The sequence below is a fragment of the Hyla sarda genome, chromosome 6 (genome assembly GCF_029499605.1).
Source record: "Hyla sarda isolate aHylSar1 chromosome 6, aHylSar1.hap1, whole genome shotgun sequence".
Lineage (NCBI taxonomy): Eukaryota > Metazoa > Chordata > Amphibia > Anura > Hylidae > Hyla > Hyla sarda.
The window spans coordinates 8,042,130-8,066,926 of record NC_079194.1 but is presented as its reverse complement, the minus strand read 5'-3'; the positions used below and the strand labels follow the sequence as shown (position 1 = coordinate 8,066,926).

General features: G+C 43.4%; 1 protein-coding gene across 1 annotated transcript in view; it reads left to right on the top strand.

The window, feature by feature from the left end:
* Positions 1-24,797, top strand: part of BTBD8 (BTB domain containing 8) — a 99,731-nt gene that overhangs the window by 5,908 nt on the left and 69,026 nt on the right. The window contains exons 3-7 of the mRNA XM_056526726.1: positions 4,472-4,674; positions 8,969-9,092; positions 15,644-15,733; positions 17,521-17,601; positions 18,756-18,852. Of these exons, the coding sequence (XP_056382701.1) occupies positions 4,472-4,674; positions 8,969-9,092; positions 15,644-15,733; positions 17,521-17,601; positions 18,756-18,852 (595 nt within the window). The remainder of the gene's footprint in view (positions 1-4,471; positions 4,675-8,968; positions 9,093-15,643; positions 15,734-17,520; positions 17,602-18,755; positions 18,853-24,797) is intronic.

Below are 24,797 nucleotides of genomic sequence, written 5' to 3'. Positions count from 1 at the left end.
CTGCTGTAAAACCATGTGTAACAGGGAACAGGCTTCTGCATGTAGAAGCCCTCTGATGCCGGAAAGTTTGCTGAATATGTAAAAACTGGCATTTTGCGCCACTTTTGTAGAATCCTGGGCTCACTCTTTTCTGTGCCTTTTATAGTAGAAGAAAATTGTTTGGGCAAAAAATAGTGTAATATAGATGGTTGTTAATCCAGTTCCCTAATAAGCGGACATGTCTGGCTCCCTCCTGATCCACAACAAGTGATCCGACCCTTAGGCTATGGTCACACGTTTGAATGTTTACACAGAGAATCTCCGTGAGGACATTCCGAAGAGTGCGGCGCCGGCATAATCAGCCTGTCCTAGGCCCGCACGGGAATGCAGTCTCCGCACGAAGAATGAACGTGTTAATTTCTGCACTGTGGTCAGACTGGAGTGAACTACACAACTTCCTGTGGAGCATACAGCAGCTAAGTACTGGAAGGATTAATCTCTTAAGGACCCGGGCTTTTTCCGTTTTTTCATTTTCAATTTTTCCTCCTTAAATTTAAAAAATCATAACTCTTTAAATTTTTCACCTAAAATTCTATATGATGGCTTATTTTTTGCGTCACTAATTCTACTTTGTAATGACATTAGTCATTTTACCCAAAAATCTACGGTGAAACAGGAAAAAAAATCAATGTGCGACAAAATTGATGAAAAAACACTTAAAGTTTCGGGGGCTTCCGTTTTTACGCAGTACATTTTTCGGCAAAAATGACACCTTATCATTATTCTGTAGGTCCATACGGTTAAAATGATCCCCTACTTATATAGGTTTGATTTTGTCGCACTTCAGAAAAAAATCATGAATACATGCAGGAAAATGTATACGTTTAAAATTGTCATTTTCTGAGCCCTATAACTTTTTTATTTTTCTGTGTTCAGGGCGCTATGAGGACTCATTTTTTGCGCGTGATCTGAAGATTTTAGTGGTACCATTTTTGTTCTGATCAGACTTTTTGAGCACTTTTTATTCACTTTTTTGTGGTATAAAAAGGGATCAAAAATGCGCTATTTTTGACTTTGGAATTTTTTAGAGCGTACGCCATTTAATGTGCGGGTTAAAAAGCGGTATATTTTTATCATTTGGACATTTCCACACGCGGCGATACAACATATGTTTATTTTTATTTACACAGTTTTTTTTTTTTTTTTTATTCTTGAAAATACCGGGTGATTCAAACTTTTATTAGGTGAAGGGATAATTGAAAGGGTTAATGATTTTTTTTTTTTTTTTACACTTTTCTTTTGCAATCTTATAGCCCCCATAGGGGGGGCTATAACATTGCATTAACTGATCTTCAACACTGATGCATCTCCATAGGAATGGATCAATCAGTGTTTTCGGCGATTGAATGCTCAAGCCTGGATCTCAGACCTGAAGCATTCATTCGGCGATCGGACAGCGCAGGAGAAGGTAAGAAGACCTCCTCCTGTGCTACAGCTGTTCAGGATGCCGCGATTATACCGCGGCGATCCCGAACAGCTCCCTGAGCTAACCGGCAACTTTCACTTTCGTTTTTAGCCGCGCGGCTTAACTTTGAGCAGCTAAAGGATTAATAGCACGCGGCACCGCGATCAGTGCCGCGCGCTATTAGCGGCGGGTCCCGGCTTCACTATGACACCGGGCCCGCCGCGATACGATGCGGGGTCACCGTATGACCCCGCGTTATATCGCAGGACCGGGACCCAGGACGTACCCATACGTCCTGGGTCCTTAACAGGTTAAAGGGAAACTCCGGTGGAATTATTAAATTTTTTTTTTTTTTTTTTTTCAAATCAACTGGTGCAAGAAAGTTAAACAGATTTGTAAATTACTTCTATTAAAAAATCTTAACCCTTTTAGTACTTATCAGCTGCTTTATACTACAGAGAAATTTGTGTAGTTCTTTCCAGTCTGACCACAGTGCTCTCTGCTGACACCTCTGTCTGGGTCAGGAACTGTCCAGATTAGCAGCAAATCCCCATAGAAATCCTTCCCTGCTCTGGACAGTTCCTGACCCAGACAGAGGTGTCAGCAGAGAGCACAGTTGTCAGACACAACATAAATTTACTAATTTCTCTGTAGTATTCAGCAGCTAATAAGTACTGGAAGGATTAAGATTTTTTAATAGAAGTAATTTACAAATCTGTTTTACTTTCCAGCACCAGTTGATTTGAAAACATTTGTTTTCTACTTGTTTCCACCGGAGTTCCCCTTTGAGATTTTTAAAGGGGTACTCTGGTGCTAAGACATCTTATCCCCTATCCAAAGGATAGGAGATAAGATGCCTGATCGCGGGGGTCGTGCCGCTGGGGACCCCCGTGATCTTCCACGCCGCACCCCGTTAGAATCAGCCCCCGGAGCGTGCTCGCTCCGGGTCTGATTACTGTCGATCACGGGGACGGAGCATAGTGACGTCACGGCTCCGCCCCATGTGACTTCACGCTCCGCCCCCTCAATGCAAGCCTATGGGAGGGGGCGTGACAGCGTTGTATATAAAAAGAGCAAACTACTTGCCACCCGAATTTCTGTGGAGCCTCCGATGTCCTTCTCCGGTCCCCTGCAGCGTGACTGTTGGCTACAGAAGCACCTGGGTCCATTGTGTCATACTGCCCCATCTCAGGCACCTTAAAATGTTGTCACTTGAGCAAGTTATCCCCTGTACACTGGGTAGAGATAAGCAGCAGATCAGTGGGGGGGTCGACAGCTAGTACAGCCACTGTTTCCGAGAACGCTGGTAAATTGTGCCAGTGCTCAGCAATGTTCAGTAGCCCCATAGAGAATGAATGGAGCATTGGCCACATGTGGGAAGCCTATTCCATTGTTTCAGAGGGGCAGTTGACCGGTGTATAGGATCGGCAGCAGTCTGAGCGGTCAGATCCTCACTGATCTGCTAGTTATCTCTTATCCCATTCTAGAGGGTTAAATAACTGGAGCCCTCTCAGTTCTTGTTTTCTGACTGCAACGCCTCTCAATATCTTAGTGTCGCCATCTTGTGCATATATGGTGTGGAGTGATAATCTTCACACCTCGGAATTCCCGTGCGGAAGATTCTGCTGGGCACATGGCGGAATTTCCGTTTCTGGCATGGAAATGCCATGTCTGCAGAAAAAAATTAACCTGTTCATTCTTTCTGCGGACTATGAGACGGCGCATTCCTGTGCGGTCCTAACGCCGGCATATTGTCCCAGCGCCCCCAGTCTTCAGAATGTCTGCACGGGTATTTTCCATGCGGACATTCCGACATATGAACATAGCCTTAGGATAACCCTAGGATTCAGATTATTGGGCAGACTAGATGGGCCAAATGGTTCTTATCTGCCGATCCATTCTATGTTTCTATAACCCCATATCCACAAGGATAACTAGCTGATCGCTGAGGTCCAACTACTTGGAGGGCAGTTTTCATCCAAGTAATGGAGCATCAGCGCACATGCTCGGCCACTGCTCCATTAGTATCCTGTGAGACTTCTGGACATTGCCGAGTTTAGCGCTTTGCAACGTCCATAAGCCCTTTTAGAAAATGTCGGGCAGTCGAGCATGCCTGTTACTGGTGCGTCATAATGAACTGTGTTTTCTTTGTAAATGGGCACTCAAAACTAATTTTTGCTATTGCGAAATGGTAAATAAAAAATATTTTTAATATATTTTGTTTAAAAAATAAAAAATGTCTATGTTTTATTTGCATTTAAAAAATCTGCCACTAGGTGTCTACCTACTTGTCCAGAGCACATCTCCCACCCATCTCTTGGCCTGGCAGAAGTCCAAAATCGGGAAATGCTGAGGGGTGTGTGTGCAGCCTTAGACAATCATAGCTCATCTCACACTGAACTGCTCTGGGCTCTGTGTAGCAGAGTGAGGGAGGAAGTTCTCCCCTGTATGGCTTCAGATGATGTCATGCCTGCTGGGGAACGCCCCTTCCCAGTCAGTGAATCTGATTGAGATTGAGCAGAAAATACAGAACAATATCAAGGTAGAAAACTAACAAATAATAAAAATAAACGCAAAGGGTGGTTTATCATGATTGGGGCAGTGACCTGGGAGGATTATAAAATGTAACCAGATCATGACAGGTACTCTTTAAGCAGTGGTCTCCAAACTGTGGCTCTCCAGATGTTGCAAAACTACAGCTCCCAGCATGCCCGGACAGCCAACGGCTGTCCGGGCATGCTGGGAGTTGTAGTTTTGCATCATCTGGTGGCCGCAGTTTGAAGACCACTGTTCAAAAGTGATGCAGCTGCACGCAGTGTGGACCCTTCACTAAAACTTTGTTCTCTATGAACACAGAGCATTTTAATAAAACATGGCTGCCGTGGAGTCAGTGTTCAGAGGATAGGAACAGCACAATCTTGCTGATAAGTTACCTTTCTAACATCTGTGTCTGTGTTTCAAATGTATTATTTGTATAATAGTTTTTTTTGTGTGTTATTGTCGCATTTTTTATAAATTTTTTTAAAGGTTGGTCTACTCCTCCCCCTGGAATGTGAAGGAGAGAGAAGATCACATTCTTAGGTTGCTAAAAGATCAGTCAGAGGTCAGCTGCGATCCATGCCGCAACGTGCAGCGCACAGCACCTCAATCTGTGGAAAATGGGAACATCCCCTCAAGTCAGGAACATGGGGTTCAGGGAGAAGATAGAGAGGAAAACCACAACCATGACGGTAAGATGTCACCCTAAGGCTATGTTCACGCACCAGAATTTTCCGCATGGAATTCCGCATTTAATTTCTGCATCACTTCAATGGGATTCCACAGTCTCATTCACAAAGCAGAATTTCCGCATTGGTCTTTCTGATGCGGAAATTCCGCATATAGAAAGATAATGTCCTAAATTTGTGCGGAATCTTATTGAAGTCAGTCGGGCTTGAATCTGTGCGTTAGATGTGTAATCTGTGCGCAACTACTCCTAACACTCCTCCCACCTTTTTTAGAAAAAATTTCAGAGCTTTAAAAAGCTGTGTTATCAGGCATTTCTTCTTGCTCACATAGTGCAATCTCCCAGCAGAAGAAAGTGGGTGTTTCCCAGCAGGCATGACATCAATAAAGCCTGCTGGGGGACCACTTCTGCCCTCACGTGGTTGCAGTGCTGTGATGAATAGAAGACCTTAAGCTTTGTGCAACAGCTTTCAGTGAGGCTCTGTGCAGCTGTCAATCAAGCTCAATACAGAGAAACACTTCCTGAGTTTGGTCTTCTCTTGCCATTACAAGAAGGAGACCAAAATCTGAGAATTTGACCAGACTGAATGTGTTTTGGCCAAGAAGGGAGACCCTGTTGGGCAGAAGTATACAGCTGAAAAACTAACATTAACCTCTTAAGGACTCGGGGCGTACCTCTACGCCCTTCGCCCATTCCCGGTCTATAACGCGGGGTCACCGATAACACTGATCATTGTCATGTTAATTTCCATCCAAAGACCCATATTTTTTTTTTGCGTCACCAATTGTACTTTGTAATTACATCACTTATTTTACCATAAAATGTACGGCGCAACCAAACAAATATTTATGTGGGAAAAATGAAAAGAAAACCGCAATGTAGCAAATTTTGGAAGGTTTTGTTCTCACGCTGTACATTTTCTGGTAAAAATGACATGTTTTTTCTTTATTCTGTGGGTCAATACGATTAAAATGATACCCAGGTTATATGCTTTTCTATAATTGTACCGCTTAAAAAAAATCTCAAACCATTTTAACAAAATTAGTATGACCACCTGTAACTTTCTCATTTGTCCGTATATGGGGCGATATGAGGGCTCATTTTTTGCGCCATGATCTGTAGTTTTTATCAGTACCACTTTTGCTTAGGTTTTACTATTTATAATTTTTTTTTTTTTTTTTTATAAAATGTGCCAAAAAAGCAGCAATTTTTGACATTTTAATTTTTTTACGTTTACGCCGTTCACCGTACAGGATAATTAACAATAAATTTTAATAGTTCAGACTTTTACGCACGCGGCAATATCAAATGTGTATAAATGTATGTATTTTTTTTATGCTTTTTTGGGGGTAAAATGGGAAAAACGCTTTAATAGTCCCCATAGGGGACTATTTATAGCAATCATTTGATTGCTAATACTGTTCAGTGCTATGTATAGGACTTAGCACTGCTCAGTATTATCGGTGATCTTCTGGTCTGCTCGATCTCAGACCAAAGCAGAAGACCCCGGGAGACGGCCGAAGCCAGGTGAGGGGACCTCTGGCCACCATGCGGGATGATCGGATCCCCGCGGCAGCGCTGCGGGCGGTCCGTTCATCCATTCAAAGTACCGCACTGCCGCATCTGAGGGGTTAATGGCGGACATCCGTGCGATCGCGGATGTCCACCATTACCGGCGGGTCCCTGGCTGCTGATGGCAGCCGGGACCAGCCGGGCATGACGAGAGCACCGCTCCGGTGCTCGCAATCATGGCGGCGCGTAAATGTACGTCATGGTGTGCTAAGTACCACGTCACCATGATGTACATTTACGTCCATTGTCGTTAAGGGGTTAAAAGCACCTTTTTCTGTGCACTGAGAACTCATGCTGAAATTCTGACGTGTGAACATAGCCTTAGGGCTTAACATGACTGAAAAACACAAACGCCTAAATTGCACCCGGAAGCTTAACTTACCTCCCACTGCTCCTACAGTGCTGCTAGAACACCAGTGTTCTTCCGACTTTTTGTTCCCGAAACGTCACACTGCAGATCAGCTAATAGCAATGATGTCCCGCCTCAGCTGGTAATAGGCTGACATCATGCCACGCCCTCTCTGTTCAAGTCTATGGGAGGGGACCTGACTTGACGTAGCCGCCACGCCTCCTCCCATAGACATGTATAGAGAGGATGTGACATCTATGGTCGCCCGTGATCTGGTACGGAGCAGAGTTCTCTGCGTGCACTGGATGGCGGGTGCTGCCAGGGGTACCAGCGACGGGACCCCCGCGATCCTTTGGATAGGGGATAAGATGTCTTGGGGCAGAGTTCCCCTTTTAATATTTACATTCCTGAAGCCTGAGCATATAGGAAAAAAGGACATTTTTCTCTGGAGCTCTTTAAGGGAATGACAGGTTTCCTTTAAAAAATAATGTTGATGGGGATTTTCTTTTCTTGGTTGCTCTTTCTTGGGGGACACCTATACTGATGGGTGGCTCTTGCCACTAGGAGGCACTGACACTAAGAAAAACTGCTCCTCCCTGGCAGGATATACCCGCCCACTGGAAGTTAGGTAATCAGTTTTAGCTAGTTTCAGTAGGAGGTAGGACACAGGTTTGGGAGCTCTCCAGACCTGGTGTTTTTTATTTTCTAGTAAAGGCTGTTTACTAAGGTTCAGGAGCATGGTGCTACTACTACTATGCGACAAAGGGGCACGGAACATAAGGCTATGGGCCGTCAACCCCTTATTGCCAACAGCCAGCCCCTGGAGGTAGTACTCTTGGTCCGGGTCCCCCACTGCCTCTGCTCACCTCTCTATCTTAGCCTGGTATGATGCAGCATGGCCTAATGCTGGCTGAAATCATCAAGAGGTGGGTATGTGGCAACTGAGGTGAGTATGCCCCCCCCCCCCCTACCCCCACCAACGAGCAGTAGTACCCTGCCTCTGGAGCTGTTTTATGGCGACTAGGTGGGGGTCGGGGCAGTGAAGGGTTAACTGCTGCATCTCAGCATCTAGGGTGGGGGGTGAGGAGGTAGCTACTTCGTGCAGAGGGGTTCCTGCGGGCAGAAGTTAAGCTGGGGCGATCTGCTCTCCACGTTTCCTTCTTGCCATATATTTTTCACTCAAATTATTTTAAAAAATATGTAGGTTCCTCTCCACTGCTGGTCAATCTTGGACTTGTGCCCTTAATTTCTATGGGTCCTTCTTGTGATATCCAATAGCTATTACAGGCATGTAATATCTGTCCTTATCAGTTTAATATCTTCTGGGCTTTCTTCTAGGGACTGTATATGGGGGCTTTTTTGGCTTCCATCACCTTGTATGGGACCTGATATGGCCCCCTGCCATGGATGGCACTGGTTTAATGCCAAGGGCATTGGCATTCCTGGCGGACGCTAAGGTCGCCTTTGCAGTTTCCCCTCTGTCATGTCCACTGATCACCCATCAAGGGGGTGTTCTTGGCGTGTGCATACAATCTGTTCCTCCTCCGCAGGTAGCGCTCCAGATCCCCGCGCCCAGTGCGAGGTCTCCGTGGAAGTGTCCCCGTGTGGGCAGGGATTGGACCTGATAGCAATATGCCAGACAGTAGTCTCGCCTGTCACTCATCTCGCAGCTTCCGCATCTGGATTCCAGTACTCCACTGCGAGGTATCCACAGGAGTGACCCGTTTTCTAATGGGGACCCATACCAGTAAGCCAGACAGTGGTTCATGGTTTCCTCTACCGCCTGTCGTTATTCACATAGCTGATGTATCTGCGGCTGGAGTTCTTGTTCCCCTCTGTTGTGCGAGGTGTAGGAAGGAGTTACCCAGCGTGTCCTATGGACCCTATACGAGGTGACTTACATACCATTAACGGCTCCTCAGGGTGGCTGGGATACTATCCATGGCTTCTAGGCCTCCCCTCCCTCCTACATACGACAGAGGGGCACAGTGATCACCTATCTGGCTGTCATCCCCTTTTTGCCAGCACCTGGAAGTGTACTTATTCAGCCAGACTGTTGTCTGCGCGGCTCTGCCGCCGCTGCCGTCGGAGCACAGTTCGATCAGTGTACATGATGTCTGGGGTGCCGCAGCCGAGATCACGGGGAGCCCAGCGGTGGGACCCCCGCTATCAGACATCTTATCTACTATCCTTTGGATAGGGGATAAGATGTCTAGGGGCAGAGTACCCCTTTAACATGCGATTAACAGTACTGGGTATACATGTTTTTTTGTTTGGTGCAGAAAGTTACCGCTTCTATGGGGCAGATTTCAGTAGGGTTTCATTTGTTCATTACTCAATCAATCTGTATTATGTGTATTTTAATTTTGTCTTGCAGCTATAGACCTTTCGGGATGTGAGGTGTCTTGTGACCTCGGCAAAGATTTGCTGTCCCTATTAAAACAATCCTTTGCTACTGATGTAACAATCCAAGTGGAGGAAACTCTGTTTCATGTGCACAGGTATGGATACTTATTTTCTTGCACCTATGTTAATATTTTCTGTTTCCATAGTCTACGATTAGCAGTTTATATAGAAGGAAGGTATAAAAAACGTGCACAGACGTGGCAGACAGACTAGGTATAAAAACGTGCACAGACGTGGCAGACAGACTAGGTATAAAAACGTGAACAGATGGGGCAGACAAGGTATAAAAAACGTGCACAGATGTGGCAGACAAGGTATAAAAACGTGAACAGATGGGGCAGACAAGGTATAAAAAACGTGCACAGATGTGGCAGACAGACCAGGTATAAAAACGTGAACAGATGGGGCAGACAAGGTATAAAAACGTGCACAGACGTGGCAGACAGACCAGGTATAAAAACGTGCACAGACTTGGCAGACAGACAAGGTATAAAAACGTGAACAGATGGGGCAGACAAGGTATAAAAACGTGAACAGATGGGGCAGACAAGGTATAAAAACGTGAACAGATGGGGCAGACAAGGTATAAAAACGTGAACAGATGGGGCAGACAAGGTATAAAAACGTGAACAGATGGGGCAGACAAGGTATAAAAACGTGAACAGATGGGGCAGACAAGGTATAAAAAACGTGAACAGATGGGGCAGACAAGGTATAAAAAACGTGCACAGACGTGGCAGACAGACCAGGTATAAAAACGTGCACAGACTTGGCAGACAGACAAGGTATAAAAACGTGCACAGACGTGGCAGACAGACATGTTTTAGGATACAGTCATACACTCTGAGTTAGCAGCAGATTTATGTGCTGGAAATCCAAGGCCCATTTTCTACCCATTAACTTCATTGGGTTTACACAAACTCTCAACACAGACATGCAGGTTCTGTTACTATGTGTGGGCCTGGTGCAGAGCGCCCAGCCCTTTAAGTGTCAGGAATAAAGCAGCAATGCATAGCACCCCTACCTATCGCCAAAGGCCATGCAGTAAATAGTGGTGTATAGGGCACTGCTGTTCATTGTATAGGAGCCAGGAGTGCTCTAAGGGGATCTGGCCTATGTCCTACTTCTCAGCAGGGTCCATGGTTTTTTATCTTTGGGACCAGCTTGGCCTAACCAGGAGGTAAACTCAGCATTCCTTCTGTCTAGTTAGCCCGAAAGAAAATAAGTGTCAATACTGTGCATCACTGCCGAACTTCTAAACAGATGATGGCGCTCATGTCTCTAATGCAAAACGCCGTTATTCCAAAAGGTTAAAAGCACTCACTGGAGGGAGCAGGATGACGAGACGACATACGTTTCACTGCTTCTACGGGTCCCTCCGAGGGAAATTTTGAAATAGTTCTCACAGAAAAGGATGGCAGTAACACATGTTTTGCTATACACATGTTTATTTCCTTTGTGTGTATTGGAACTAAACCAAAAAAGGAGGAAAAAAAGCAAATTGGACATAATGTCACCAAACTCCAAAAATGGCTGGACAAAATTATTGGCACCCTTAACTTATTTTTTTCCAAAGGGTGAGCAACCAAATATTAAGTGAAAGCAGGGTCTTCCTATAACCATCAATAAGCTTCTTACACCTCTCAGCCGGAATGTTGGACCACTCTTCCTATAACCATCAATAAGCTTCTTACACCTCTCAGCCGGAATGTTGGACCACTCTTCCTTTACAAACTGCTCCCGGTCTCTTATTGGAAGGCGCCTTTTCCCAACAGTAATTATAAGATCTCTCCACAGGTGATCAATGGGATTTAGATCTGGACTCATTGCTGACACTTCAGAACTCTCCAGCACTTTGTTGTCATCCATTTCTGGGGTTTTTGACGTATGTTTGGGGTCATTGTCCTGCTGGAAGACCCAAGATCTCAGACACAAACCCAGCTTTCTGACACTGGGCTGTACAGTATGACCCAAAATCCGTTGGTAATCCTCAGATTTCATGATGTCTTGTACACATTCAAGGCCCCCCAGTGCCAGAGGCAGCAAAACAACCCAAAACGTCACTGACCTCCACCATATGTCACTGTAGGTTCTGTGCTCTTTTCTTTGTAGGCCTCATTCTGTTTTCGGTAAACAGTAGAATGATGTGCTTTACCAAAAAGCTCTATCTTGGTCTCATCTGTCCACAAGACTTTTTCCCAGAAGGATTTTGGTTACTCCTGGGTCTCCTCCACAGTGGGGTCCTCCTGGGTCTCCTCCACAGTGGGGTCCTCCTGGGTCTCCTCCACAGTGTTTCATTTCCTTTAACCCCTTAACGACGCAGGACGTATATTTACGTCCTGCGCCGTATATTTACAAAAAAAATGTAAAAAAAAAAGTGTTAATAAAGGTCATTTAACCCCTCCCCTAATAAAAGTTTGAATCGCCCCCCTTTTCCCATAAAAAAAATAAAACCGTGTAAAAAAATAAACGTATGTGTTATCGCTGCGTGCGTAAATGTCCGAACTATAAAAATATATCATTAATTAAACCGCACGGTCTATGGCGTACGCGCAAAAAAATTCCAAAGTCCAAAAAAGCGTATTTTGGTCACTTTTTTTACCATTAAAAAATGAATAAAAAGTGATCAAAAAGTCCGATCAAAACAAAAATCATACCGATAAAAACTCCAGATCACGGCGCAAAAAATGAGTCCTCATACCACCCTGTACGTGGAAAAATAAAAAAGTTATAGGGGTCAGAAGATGACATTTTTAAACGTATACATTTTCCTGCATGTAGTTATGATTTTTTCCAGAAGTGCGACAAAATCAAACCTATATAAGTTGGGGATCATTTTAATCTTATGGACCTACAGAATAATAAGGTGTCATTTTTACCGAAATATGCACTGCGTAGAAACGGAAGCCCCCAAAAGTTACAAAATGGCGTTTTTTCTTCGATTTTGTTGCACAATGATTTTTTTTTTTCCGTTTCGCCGTGCATTTTTGGGTAAAATGACTAATGTCACTGCAAAGTAGAATTGGTGACGCAAAAAATAAGCCATAATATTGATTTTTAGGTGGAAAATTGAAAGGGTTATGATTTTTAAAAGGTAAGGAGGAAAAAACGAAAGTGCAAAAAACGGAAAAACCCTGAGTCCTTAAGGGGTTAAATGTTGATGGATAGTTTGTGCTGACACTGATGTCCCTGAGCCTGCAGGACAGCTTGAATATCTTTGGAACTTGTTTGGGGCTGCTTATCCACCATCATCTGGACTATCCTGCGTTGACACCTTTCATCAATAATCTCCCTGGGCGAGGACAGAAGAGAAATATCTACAGTGCCATGGGTTGTAAACTTCTTTATGATGTTGCGCACTGTGGACAAAGACAAATCTAGATCTCTGGAGATGGACTTGTAACCTTGAGATTGTTGATATTTTCCCACAATTTTGGTTCCCAAGTCCTCAGACAGTTCTCTTCTCCTCTTTCTGTTGTCCATGCTTAGTGTGGCACACAAAGACACACAATGCAAAGACTAAGTGAACTTCTCTCCTTTATCTGCTTTCAGGTGTGATTTTTATATTTCCCACACCTGTTACTTGCCCCAGGTGAGTATAAAGGAGCATCACATGCTGGAAACAATCTCTTATTTATCCACAATTTTGAAAGGTGCCAATAATTTTGTCCAGACCATTTTTGGAGTTTGGTGACATTATGTCCAATTTGCTTTTTTTTTCCTTCCTTTTTTGGTTTAGTTCCAATACACACAAAGGAATAAACATGTGTATAGCAAAACATGTGTTACTGCAATCCTTTCCTGTGAGGAATACTTCATTTTCTAGAAATATTTCAGGGGGTGACAACATTTACGGCCATGACTATAGGTGTTTGTATTTTAACTGGTTATTGAAAAAAATTAAAAATAAAACCCTGATCAGAATGAGATGTCAGACCCTAGCAGTGTATTGTATTGTACACGAGGTTGTTGCGGTATTACCCTAATCAGTCCTTGCGGCCGATAGCGCCCCCTTCTGATGGGCACATTCTGTACAGGACCTGCCTCCGGACGCTTTGTATATCACGTGTTGTATTTTTAGATGTCTGATTGTGATTTACGTTCTATTATATGTGGTTTCATACACTTTGCACTGGATTCGGTCAGGAAAGTTCCCAGTTCTTCTATCCCCGGTCACGCTGTGTTGGCACATTAGGCTCGGTGTCTTTCTCCTGGTGATCTCCCCTCGCCGTGACTTTCTGATTTCGGATGATTTATCCGCTCACAGGCAGCGGAGCAGCTTCACCGCATAATCTGCACCGCTTCTATGTGTTGTGCCTGTAAAGTCTCCTGCTCCCCTAAGCCTGTTACAGCTGTAACACCGCAGCTCTGTGTATGGGGAAAAGATAAAAATGGTAATGAGGACAGGCCCGCCGCGGGTTTACGCACAGAACCATAACGCACATTGAAAGTAACATTCCAGGAGGAGATTTTCTGATTTAAAGTGCAAACCAAAATTATAGAATGAATCTCAAATAATGCGCAAGACTATTATTAGCCCCCTGCATATTCCTGTAGATCAGTGGTCTCAAACTATGGCCCTCCAGATGTTTTAAAACTTCAACTCCCAGCATGCCCGGACAGTCAGCTGACTGTCCGGGCATGCTGGGAGTTGAAGTTTTAAAACATCTGGAGGGCCACAGTTTGAGACCACTGGTGTATATAGTCCATTATAAGCCCCTTAAAACAGTTTTCCCACAATGGACGTTCAACTTGCCTGAAAAAGACCTAATGCACTTTTGAAGATTGGTACCATTTTTGCCTTGTGCCAGTCTTGGCACTATACCTTTTTTAAAGGGGTTATCCACCAAAAGGTGTTTTTTAGTATGTACCTTTCACAGTAATGGACATGTTTAGGAAGGATCCGTGCTTGTCTTGGGGTTAAATGTTGTGAGATTACCATAACGCTTAGGCTATCCTTTTGTGAAATGGTTATTGCCTGTTGGAGTTTCCTCTCTAACTACAAATCCCAAAATCCCTTGTTTGTAAGTGAGAGGTCACTTTTCTCCCGCCCACACATCAGCCACGCCACCCGTTGAAAAACAACTGTTTCCTCCCCCCTTTCCATTCAATAGACCAGTGTTTTCTATCCAGGGTGCGTCCAGCTGTTGAAAAACCAGAATGATCAATCTCCGGCTCATTCATCTCGCCGCTCATTAAAGCACCGACAGGCTCCCTCTGAACACCTGACTAGTGATGTAATGTCTCGGGCCAAACTGCAACCTGGGAAAAACTGAGACGACACTCATTTTGTATGTTGTTAAAAATAAACATTGGGCCAAAAATAACAGAAGAATTGTGAGACCACCACATGCTGGGAGTTGTAGTTTTGCAACAGCTGGAGGCACCCTGGCTGGGAAACTACCATAGAGAATGAATTTAGCTGTGGCTGAGCATGTGAATCGCGCTCCTTTCATTCAAGACCTTGGGATCGGTGAGTCCTAGAGGTGGCACCAATCCATAAGTATTCCATATCCACAGGTGAGGTGATGACTTTTAATCTTGGGATATCCCCTTTAATCTATTTAGTGAGACAAAAATTAAATACCTTGAGGTTATCGGGAATTGAACTTTTTTTTCTTCCCCTTGTGTGCATAGTAGCCGGCCACATCGCACGGCTCCCCGCCGCAGCGGGTGCACTTAGTAGTTATCGGGACGCGCAACAGATCTACCAGGATCTGGATGTTGCCTACGCCCCTCTTTAATTTTTAGGTTCCTGCTCCTGATCAGATGGAGTACAGTAGAGCTTATTAAGTATATGTGGGGGCTGTGACTGTATTGGCAGCCCTCATTTATGGTTTCACTTTTGTAATATGGATGCATGGGAGGTTGTAACTAACCTCCTTGCATTGGCTATTTAACTGTCTATGTCCCTATGCAGCCCCTGTTGAGATCACGTGTATGTGTCCAAAACGCGTCGGGCAGGGCAAAGGAAGCACTTAAGTGACAACTAATTACTTTATTTGTGGTACCTAGTACTATTGGTTATGTATTTAACAGTTACTTGGTATTTTGCATCTCCAATTTGGTTGGAAACTAATATCAGCATTTCCTACCCTATAGTCTCTTCTAGGTATGATATATTTTAATATGCTAGATTAAAAGCTACGTTTTTTATTTTTATTTATTTTTAATTCACTCCTCCTTCCATGTGGTATTTTTTCCTCCCTCCAAACTTGTCCATAACACCACAATTTAAAAAAACTAACTGGGCTTGCCTCCCGGTGCCTCTGGTGTCCGTGTCCTGTCCGCCACTATGGGTGTCCTGTCCGCCACTATGGTCCTTTTCCTGCTTCTTATGGTAAACGTGTGACACTGCTGCTCAGCTGATCACCGGCAGCAGCGATGTCCAGCCTTAGTCAGTGACAGGCTGACCGTCATGTATGATGTATTGAGTACCAGGAAGAAGATCTGGCCAGGACCTAGTCCATCACCCTGCTGTTCAGTCAATCACTGGCCAAGGCGGGACATTGCTGCGGCTAAAGCTGATCTGAAGCTAAAATGTTCAATCTAGAGAACCACTTTTTGAAGTTGTATTATGGGCTGTAGACCAATTTTGTGCATTGTTATTGACCTTCCACTGATAATTTGCTTTACCTGTTTGCAGGGCGATCCTGTGTGCCAGATCCTGTTACTTTGCTGCAATGCTGAGTGGATGTTGGGCTGAGACTTCTCGAGACATAATCAAGATTCAGGGGTAATCTCCTTTTGAAGTGTTCTTGTTAAGTTATTGCGTGAACCCTTATGTGTGATCTTTATTGCTTGTAAACACTTTGCAAGAGGGGAATAAGTAGCTGCCAGAAACCTAGTAGCGGAGTATCTCTATTTATCCATATGTCAGGGGAAGGTCAAGATCTCCCTGTATACAAGGAGCAAATATCACCATATATATTACCACTATACCATAAATGATTAAATCCTGTATACGGAGACCAATATTACCAATAATACCAGTATACAAGGAACATATATCACCATATATATTACCACTGTACCATAACTGACCAAATAATGTATACTGAGACCAATATTACCAATAATACCAGTATACAAGGGAAGCATAATCCCACTGCCACACCATGATTAATCACGTTACCATCACATAGTGACTGGATGAAACCACCATCACAGTAAATCACAGATGACCTCTTCTATGATCAAAGTCGTTCCCTTTTTTTTTCCCCCTCCTTTCAGCCTTGGCCATCGTCGGACCTCTCCCGGCCAGAATTTGCCAGAGAAACGTTTTAGGCTCCTTGTTTCAGGATCACATCCTCACCTTTGCCCTATGTAATAGTTAGGCACCCCACACTGCTTCCCCATATAGTAGTAAGGTCCCCCACACTGCTTCCCCTTATAGTAGTAAGGTCCCCCACACTGCTTCCCCATATAGTAGTAAGGACCCCCACACTGCTTCCCCATATAGTAGTAAGGACCCCCACACTGCCTCCCCATATAGTAGTAAGGTTCCCCCACACTGCTTCCCTATATAGTAGTTAGGTCCTCCACACTGCTTCCCCATATAGTAGTTAGTTCCTCCACATTGCCTCCCCATATAGTAGTTAGGTCCCCCACGCTGCCTCCCCATATAGTATTTAGGTCCCCCACGCTGCCTCCCCATATAGTATTTAGGTCCCCCACGCTGCCTCCCCATATAGTAGTTAGGTCCCCCACGCTGCCTCCCCATATAGTAGTTAGGTCCCCCACGCTGCCTCCCCATATAGTAGTTAGGTTCCCCCACACTGCCTCCCCATATAGTAGTAAGGTTCCCCCACACTGCCTCCCCATATAGTAGTAAGGTCTCCCACACTGCCTCCCCATATAGTAGTTAGGTCCCTCACACTGCCTCCCCATATAGTAGTTAGGTCCCTCACACTGCCTCCCCATATAGTAGTTAGGTCCCTCACACTGCCTCCCCATATAGTAGTTAGGTCCCCCCCACTACTTCCCCATATAGTAGTTAGGTCCCCCCACTACTTCCCCATATAGTAGTTGGGTCCCCCCACACTGCCTCCCCATATAGTAGTTGGGTCCCCCCACACTGCCTCCCCATATAGTAGTTAGGTCCCCTCACTACTTCCCCATATAGTAGTTAGGTTCCCCCACACTGCCTCCCCATATAGTAGTTAGGTCCTCCACACTGCCTCCCCATATAGTAGTTAGGTCCCCCCACACTGCCTCCCCATATAGTAGTTAGGTCCCCCACACTGCCACCATATGTTGCAGCATAAAAACAGAAAATTATCCTTTGCATCATTGCAAACCTCCATAACAAAAAATTGAAAATCTACAGCTCTAATATCCTGTGTTAGACCCTTAAACGAATTTGTCGACCTCTAAAGTGTTTGTCCAGGCTGTGATTCGTAATTTTTGCCATATAGTTATTAGCTAAACTGTGTGTATGTATGTATGTGTGTGTATATATATAGATATAGATATATAATATAGTTATATTTAATTCTAATTCCCCCCCCCCAATCTTTCCAGGGTTAAACAAGCACATATGATGGTCGTCCTGCACTGCATATACGGAGGAATAATGGACCTTCCAAAAACCATTGATCTCGGGTAAACTCTTTTGTTGTTTGGTTCATAAAAATTATTTATAAGCAAAATTTAGAATACAACCATTCGGTGGGAGCCCCTGTAACTGTGAGAACCTGCAGGGGGCGCTGAATGTATCACAGAATGTTATTTTTATATCTAAAAGGAAAGCAGAAGGCGCTCCATGTGCGGGATCAGCAGGTCAGGCCCATAGGGAAGGGAAACGATCTATCCCACGCCGCTTACCAGAGTTGGTTGTGTGCACACACACAACAATGGGAAGCGCCTGTAAATGCTTGTGTCCTCATCCGCAGCCCTCCTAAGAGGCAGTAGATTAGCAATTGGACCGTGTAGTAGGAGATATCGGCGCTGGATGGACGAACCAGGAGGAGTGCAGCATAAAATCAAGTAGGGTTTATTAGATGCAACGCGTTTCGCTGCGCATGCGCAGCTTCATCAGGCATGGCAAGGTTGGGTTCACAGGAGGTATAAATACCTCCAAGTGTTAACCCTTTATGCTACATAAAATTATACATATCAAAAAGGTATAACAATCATTATATATTCTGATTGTTATACCTTTTTGATATGTATAATTTTATGTAGCATAAAGGGTTAACACTTGGAGGTATTTATACCTCCTGTGAACCCAACCTTGCCATGCCTGATGAAGCTGCGCATGCGCAGCGAAACGCGTTGCATCTAATAAACCCTACTTGATTTTATGCTGCACTCCTCCTGGTTCGTCCATCCAGCGCCGATATCTCCTACTACACGGTCCAATTGCTTATTTTTATATCTAGGCAGAGTTGTCCTCTCTGATGTACATTGATTTAGCATATTCACAAACTGCTTAGCTGTAACTAGGATAGGAATTGCTTTCCAGCGGGCTCCTGGCATCCATAGCCCTTGTTCAAGGAGATCCGCAGAATAGGGGATAAATGTCTGATCGCAGGGGGTCCAAACGCTGGGAACCCCCCACAATCTCCTGTACAGGGCGCGGCTCTGCGGCCAACAGAAAAAAACGGAACGGACCCTGTAGGGCAATGTGAACCTAGCCGAAGACATGTACATTTTACAATGTCCACAACTGGGCACAGTAAGGGAAGATCTTACTGTCTGACGCCATTCCTGTTGTATCTGTCGCAGTAATACATGGCTGTGTTTCTCTCTTGTAGTCAGATTCTCACGGTCGCAGACATGTATGGATTGGAAGGGCTCCGAGAAGTCGCTATATACACTCTGAAGAGAGACTATTGTCATTTTCTCCTTAAGGTAATTTCCTCCTAGAACAGTGTTCTCAAACGATGCTGTCCCTGAAAGGTAATTCAAGGCTTCCCTCTCATCTCATCCCTTTGTGCAGTGGTCTTTAAACTGCAGTCCTCCAGATGTTGCAAACCTTCAACTCCTAGCATGCCCGGACAGCCGTTGGCTGTCCGGGCATGCTGGGAGTTGAAGTTTGGCAACATCTGGAGGGCCACAGTTTGAGACCACTATCCTAGAATGTGCTCAGTCTGTTAGGTGTATGAGATCCTAGCAGCTGTTATTGGGCCCCGTTCACATCACATTTTCTGAATCGGTAACTAGTAGAATGTTTTCTGTATAGAAATCTTTGGACCTTCTGCTGTACACTGGTGCTTGAAAGTTTGTGAACCCTTCAGTGTTTTCTATATTTCTGCATAAATTTGACCTAAATCTGCGTCAGATTTTCACAGGATTCCTAAAAGTAGATAAAGAATCAAGTCAAACAAAGGAGTAAAAAATACAAGACTTGGTCATTTATTAAGAATAATAATCCAATAATATCTGTGAGAGGTAAAAGTTTGTGAACCTTCACATTCAGGATCTGTGGATCAAATGGTTTTTACTTAGAAAAACTTGTTTGTTTTGAACCAGAACAGTAACAAACATCGGTACATGTACAGGTTGCAGAGATGAGCATGTGAAATTCAATGTACCAAAAAATAAAATGACCAAAGAAGCATAAACCTCCCCCCCCCCCCCTTCTTCAAAAAAACATGTCTAACTTCCAGTGACAAGTATAGGAGAGTGTGAGAGCGATAACGCCAAATGTGAAGGGGTGGACTTGCTTATGGGAGATACTGTATACACAATATCTAGGGTAGACTCATAAATGGGAGGTATAGTGTGTGTGTGTGAGAATAAAAAAAGTGCATATATTCTAATATTTTATATTTGGGGTGTGTAATAAAAGTTGTTGTACAACACTTCGGCATGACTATATTCCGTGAATTAATTTTGGGTTTTTCACCGGACCCTACAACCTGTTTGTTGCCTTGTCCTCCTACACACACACACACACACACACACACACACACACACACACACACACACACACACACACACAAAAATATACACACACACACAAAAATACACACCTATATACGGTATATTAAAAAAATACACACATAAATAAATGCGCACACACAAATAAATACCCACACGTATATAAATATACACACACATATATATACACACACGTATAAATAAATACACACACACACGCGTATAAATACACACACAATATATATATATATATATATCCACATATATATAAATAAATGCGTGCACACACATAAATAAATGCGCGCGCGCGCACACACGCAAATACACATATATAAATACACACACACACGTATATAAATACACACACACACGTATATAAATACACACACACACACGTATAAATAAATACACACACTATATATATATATATATATATATATATATATATATATATATATATATATATATATATATATATATATATATATATCTATATCCACATCCACACATATATAAATACACATATATATAAATAAATGCGCGCGCACACACAAAAATGCACATATATAAATACACACACACACTCATATATAAAAATTAATTTGATAAATAAATGCACGCACACTTTATTGACTGACCTGAATTAATAGATATCTATCGTTCTCCTTGTTCCGTGTGATAGTTCCCATCTACCTCCTGTAATTGTTATAGATCATGATGTGGATGCCGTCAGCTCCGCCGCCTCGTCTGCTGTCCTCCCGGGTGTCAGGCCGGCTGTACCATTTCTTAGTCAGATGACTTAGTCAGACGAATATTTTCCTGTAGAATAATAATGGTGGTTTTTTAACAATTTTGGTTCTTTTTCTGTGCAACATTATTGTGTAATGATGGTGGCGTTATTCCTATTGTATGCGGCAGTAAACGTGGCGCTCGCCAGATGATGTACACGTACAATGTCAGGATCAACGTAATAAACTGCAAACACTACAAAAGCTTTACATAGGTCTAATGTAAATTTGTATTTAATGGGTCCGTTCTAAAACACCCCGGAATATATATGTATGGGGGTCCTCCTGCCTTAAGTGGCCTCTCTGTTGTGTTCTGCATAGAGGTTGACCAGTGTTCCTCCTGATTTGATGCTGATCTCAAAGTTGTGACCCGTATCTAGCAGCAATATAGGGCCAATAATTTACTTGTATCATAAATGTTTAAGATGGGGATACTCTTTTATGCAGTGTTTCCCAACCAGGGTGCCTCCAGCTGTTGCAAAACTACAACTCCTGGCTGTCCGGGCATGTTGGAAGTTGTAGTTTTGCAACTTCTGGAGGCACCCTGGTTGGGAAACACCATTGCAATCTCTCAAGTCACTGACATAGAGATCTCTCTGCTGATGGCGTCTACCTAGGTAGAATATCAGATCGCCAATCACGCTTAGTAATGCTGTGTGATGGGCAAAGCATTATTTACTACTGGGAATTTAATGATTGTATATAGAACCGCCCTTAAAGTACTTTATAAAGTGGAAATAAAATAATTAAAAATTCAATAAAAAAAAAAAAAAAATTAAAATAAATATATATATATATATATATATATATATATATATATATATATATATATATATATATATATATATATATATAATATATATATTATTGATAGACTATATAGGCCCCTCGTTTCCAAATAAAAAACACATACTTGTTATATGCGTGTGCAGAAATGTCCAAACCAATTAGACAGGTTTATGATCCAATATGGTAAATGGTATTTAAAAAAAAAAAAAGCTATTGTTTGTTTTTTTGGTCATATATCAGAAAAAAAAAATAATAAAGTGATCAAAACGTTCCATGTAAACAAACATAGTAACACATTTTTATTGTTAATAATATAACAAATATAATCTAATCATTATTATTAATATACTAAAAATAAATATTTATTGTGCCGAACAATGTATGGTAAATTGAAAGGTGTCGTTAGAACGTACAATTGCCTCATATGAGTCTGTAGGAGGAAAAAAATAAGTTACAGCTCTTAAAAGGCAAGAAGGAAAAACCCAAAACGCTAAAAATGAAAATGGGCTGTGTCCTTAGGGGGTTAAAGCGCCTACACTATGCTTTGGAATCCCTTTTATTTTACTTCTACAATGTTTTCATGTTACATGCGGTGGGAAAGCGCCACGACCTATGAGTCTTATTCTATGTCCACTACGGCGCTACCTTTTGGATGCAGGTTTTTACGCCCCATTAAACACGTATTGTCATGTAATTTAATGCCTTTACATGTCAGATTACGGGAGATTTGCAGATCCCGAGGCCTAGAGGGTGTTCGGCCTGTGCCCATTTTGTGTTAACAAATGCACATGGCTACTGAAAGGGGAAGGATGTGTACGTGGCGCAGACGGGTCCTGAGGATGGAGCGCGAGGCCGAGGCGCTAAACTACAAGGTTAGTAAGTTTCTTGATGCTTGTTGTAAGTGCAGATGGATGTTTTTTTATTTTTTTTTTGGGGGGGGGGGGGAAGGGGGGGTGCAAACCAAGATTAGTACATGGCTCTAAAGCAGTGTGTCCCATCCAGAGTGCCTCCAGCTGTTGCAAAACTACAACTCCCATCTTGCTGGAAGTTGTAGTTTTGCAACAGCTGGAGGCACATCGGTTGGAAAACACTGATCTAAAGTAAGTTTTTTAGCAGTTTCAGGAAAAATAAATCTACTGCCAGATTCTATGTTAAAGTTGTATACACATGTTGTGCGGATGTTTATGGCGCTGCGTATGTGTTTTTGTCTTTTTGTGTTTTTCTTGGATTGTACTAGTTGTTTTGCACCCAAATTGATGCTACCCCTGTGTTTTTCTTGTCTTTCAGATTCCTGCCATCCCCCGGAGGCACGTGCTGGGTTTAGTGATATTGCTGACCTCCTGGGGTGGATTCACATATCTGTGGCTGCAGACCCCACGGTGAGGAGGGTGTTCAGTGTCCTACCAATCAGCAGAATCTAAGGAGAGGGATGGGGCCATGACGGATGAGTCAGAAGCCTTGTCCTGTGACGTGTTCCTTTTTGACATGATTCCATCTAGCTGCGGCCAGATTAATTTAATAGCAACAATGGCCGACATAAAATCTGCTGACCCCTTCCACTGTTTTGTAGCCTCAGATTTCATGGCTAAAATCTAGTTTTTGTTTTGTTTGGCCTCCTACTGCTGGCACGCTCTACTAAAGTGAGCTCAGTGGGTCAGTCTGTCGGAAAAACGTGAATTGAGCGGAGAAAAAATTACTGCAGGTCATATATTTTATTTTTTCCTCCGCTCAACTCATGTGAAATAACGGACACGTGATGGACCCCATTCTAGTCAATGGGATCCGTTGGGACCAGCGGGGTCTGTTGTGCTCGGAGCCAAACTGACCCTGAACAGGCCTGAGCACAATGGCCGTGATAACTTATCCTTAGCCCTATGGCCACACACCCTGATTTGTTTTCCATCCTAATACTAGTACTCCAAAGCCATTCTGGCCCCTCTGCTGGCTCCCAAACTTCTGGGCCCTTTGCCAGTAGTTGTGTTTTTTTAGATAGACAATTGAAGGGTACTCCAATGCCCCAGCGTTCGGACCATTTTGTTCCGAACACTGAGTTTAGGCTGTGGGGGTCGTTACGTTATGGTCACGCCCCTTGTGATGTCACGCCACACCCCCTCAATGCACGTCTATGGGAGGGGGTGTGGCGACTGCCACGCCCCCTCCCATAGCCTTGCATTGAGGGGGCATGGCGTGATGTCACAAGGGTCACGACCCCTGCACCCAGCATTCAGAACAAAAATGTTCCGAACACTGGGGCAGTGGAGTACCCCTTTAAAACATGGACATGGTTCATAATAAGTTTTTTGTTTTTTTTCTTTTTGAGGGGAGAGTGAGTGGGGGTGTGGTTGCAATTTTGGGCTTATTTTAAAATAGACATTTGTTACATAATTTTTTGTGAATCCCCCAAATAAAAATATTTCTTTTCTCTTTGTTGGTTTTTGATTTATTTAAACATTTTGCCGTTTGCATGCATCAAAAGACTATGGACTGTATCTGCCCAATATACTCTGACTTAGAGTCCCAGACATCTGCGTGTGTGCGAGAGTGCGCTGCAAACATTTATCGAAATCTCTTATATACTCTGACCAAGTGTAATGTTTCCCATCGTATTTAGATTGCTGTTGTACGGGATTGTTGTTGGGAGCCACCAATCGCCTGACGGAATAGCGCTCACAAGTGTTGAAGCTTCTCCGAACATTTTAGGCCAGGTTCACACTATGGAATTACTGAGCATAATTCCACTTTGAAATTTACGTTCAGAAATTTCGATGCAGCAGAGTCCCATTGCTGTCAATATGATTCCACTGAACAGGCAGACTACGGAATTTCAGCGCCGGAATGATCCTGCTACTCATTCTTTAAGCTGAATCACATTGTAATACATTGCCGGCTATGAGGATGACTATGTCCGCGAGGGCTTAGCATCAACGTATTCTGCAGTGTGAACCTGCATAACTAAAACTTCTGATCAGTCGGGGTCTCCGTGCTGAGATTCCTGCCGATCTCTAGATATAGCTGGGTGTGCGCTTCTCTCCTCAGGTCATCGCTCAGGGTGACTTATTGCAGGAGACGCACGCCATTAAAAGTCTATAGAGTCAGACTGCAAGAAGTGGGGAGCCGGGGAGAGAAGAGCACAGCAGCACGCTTATCCCAGCTATATATAGATATTTATACATGTCTGAAAGTGTGTATGTATATGTATGTGTGTGTATATATATATGTATATGTATGTGTGTGTGTGTATATATATATAATATGTGTATATGTGTGTGTGTGTGTGTGTGTGTGTGTGTGTGTGTGTGTATATATATATATAATATGTGTATATGTATGTGTGTG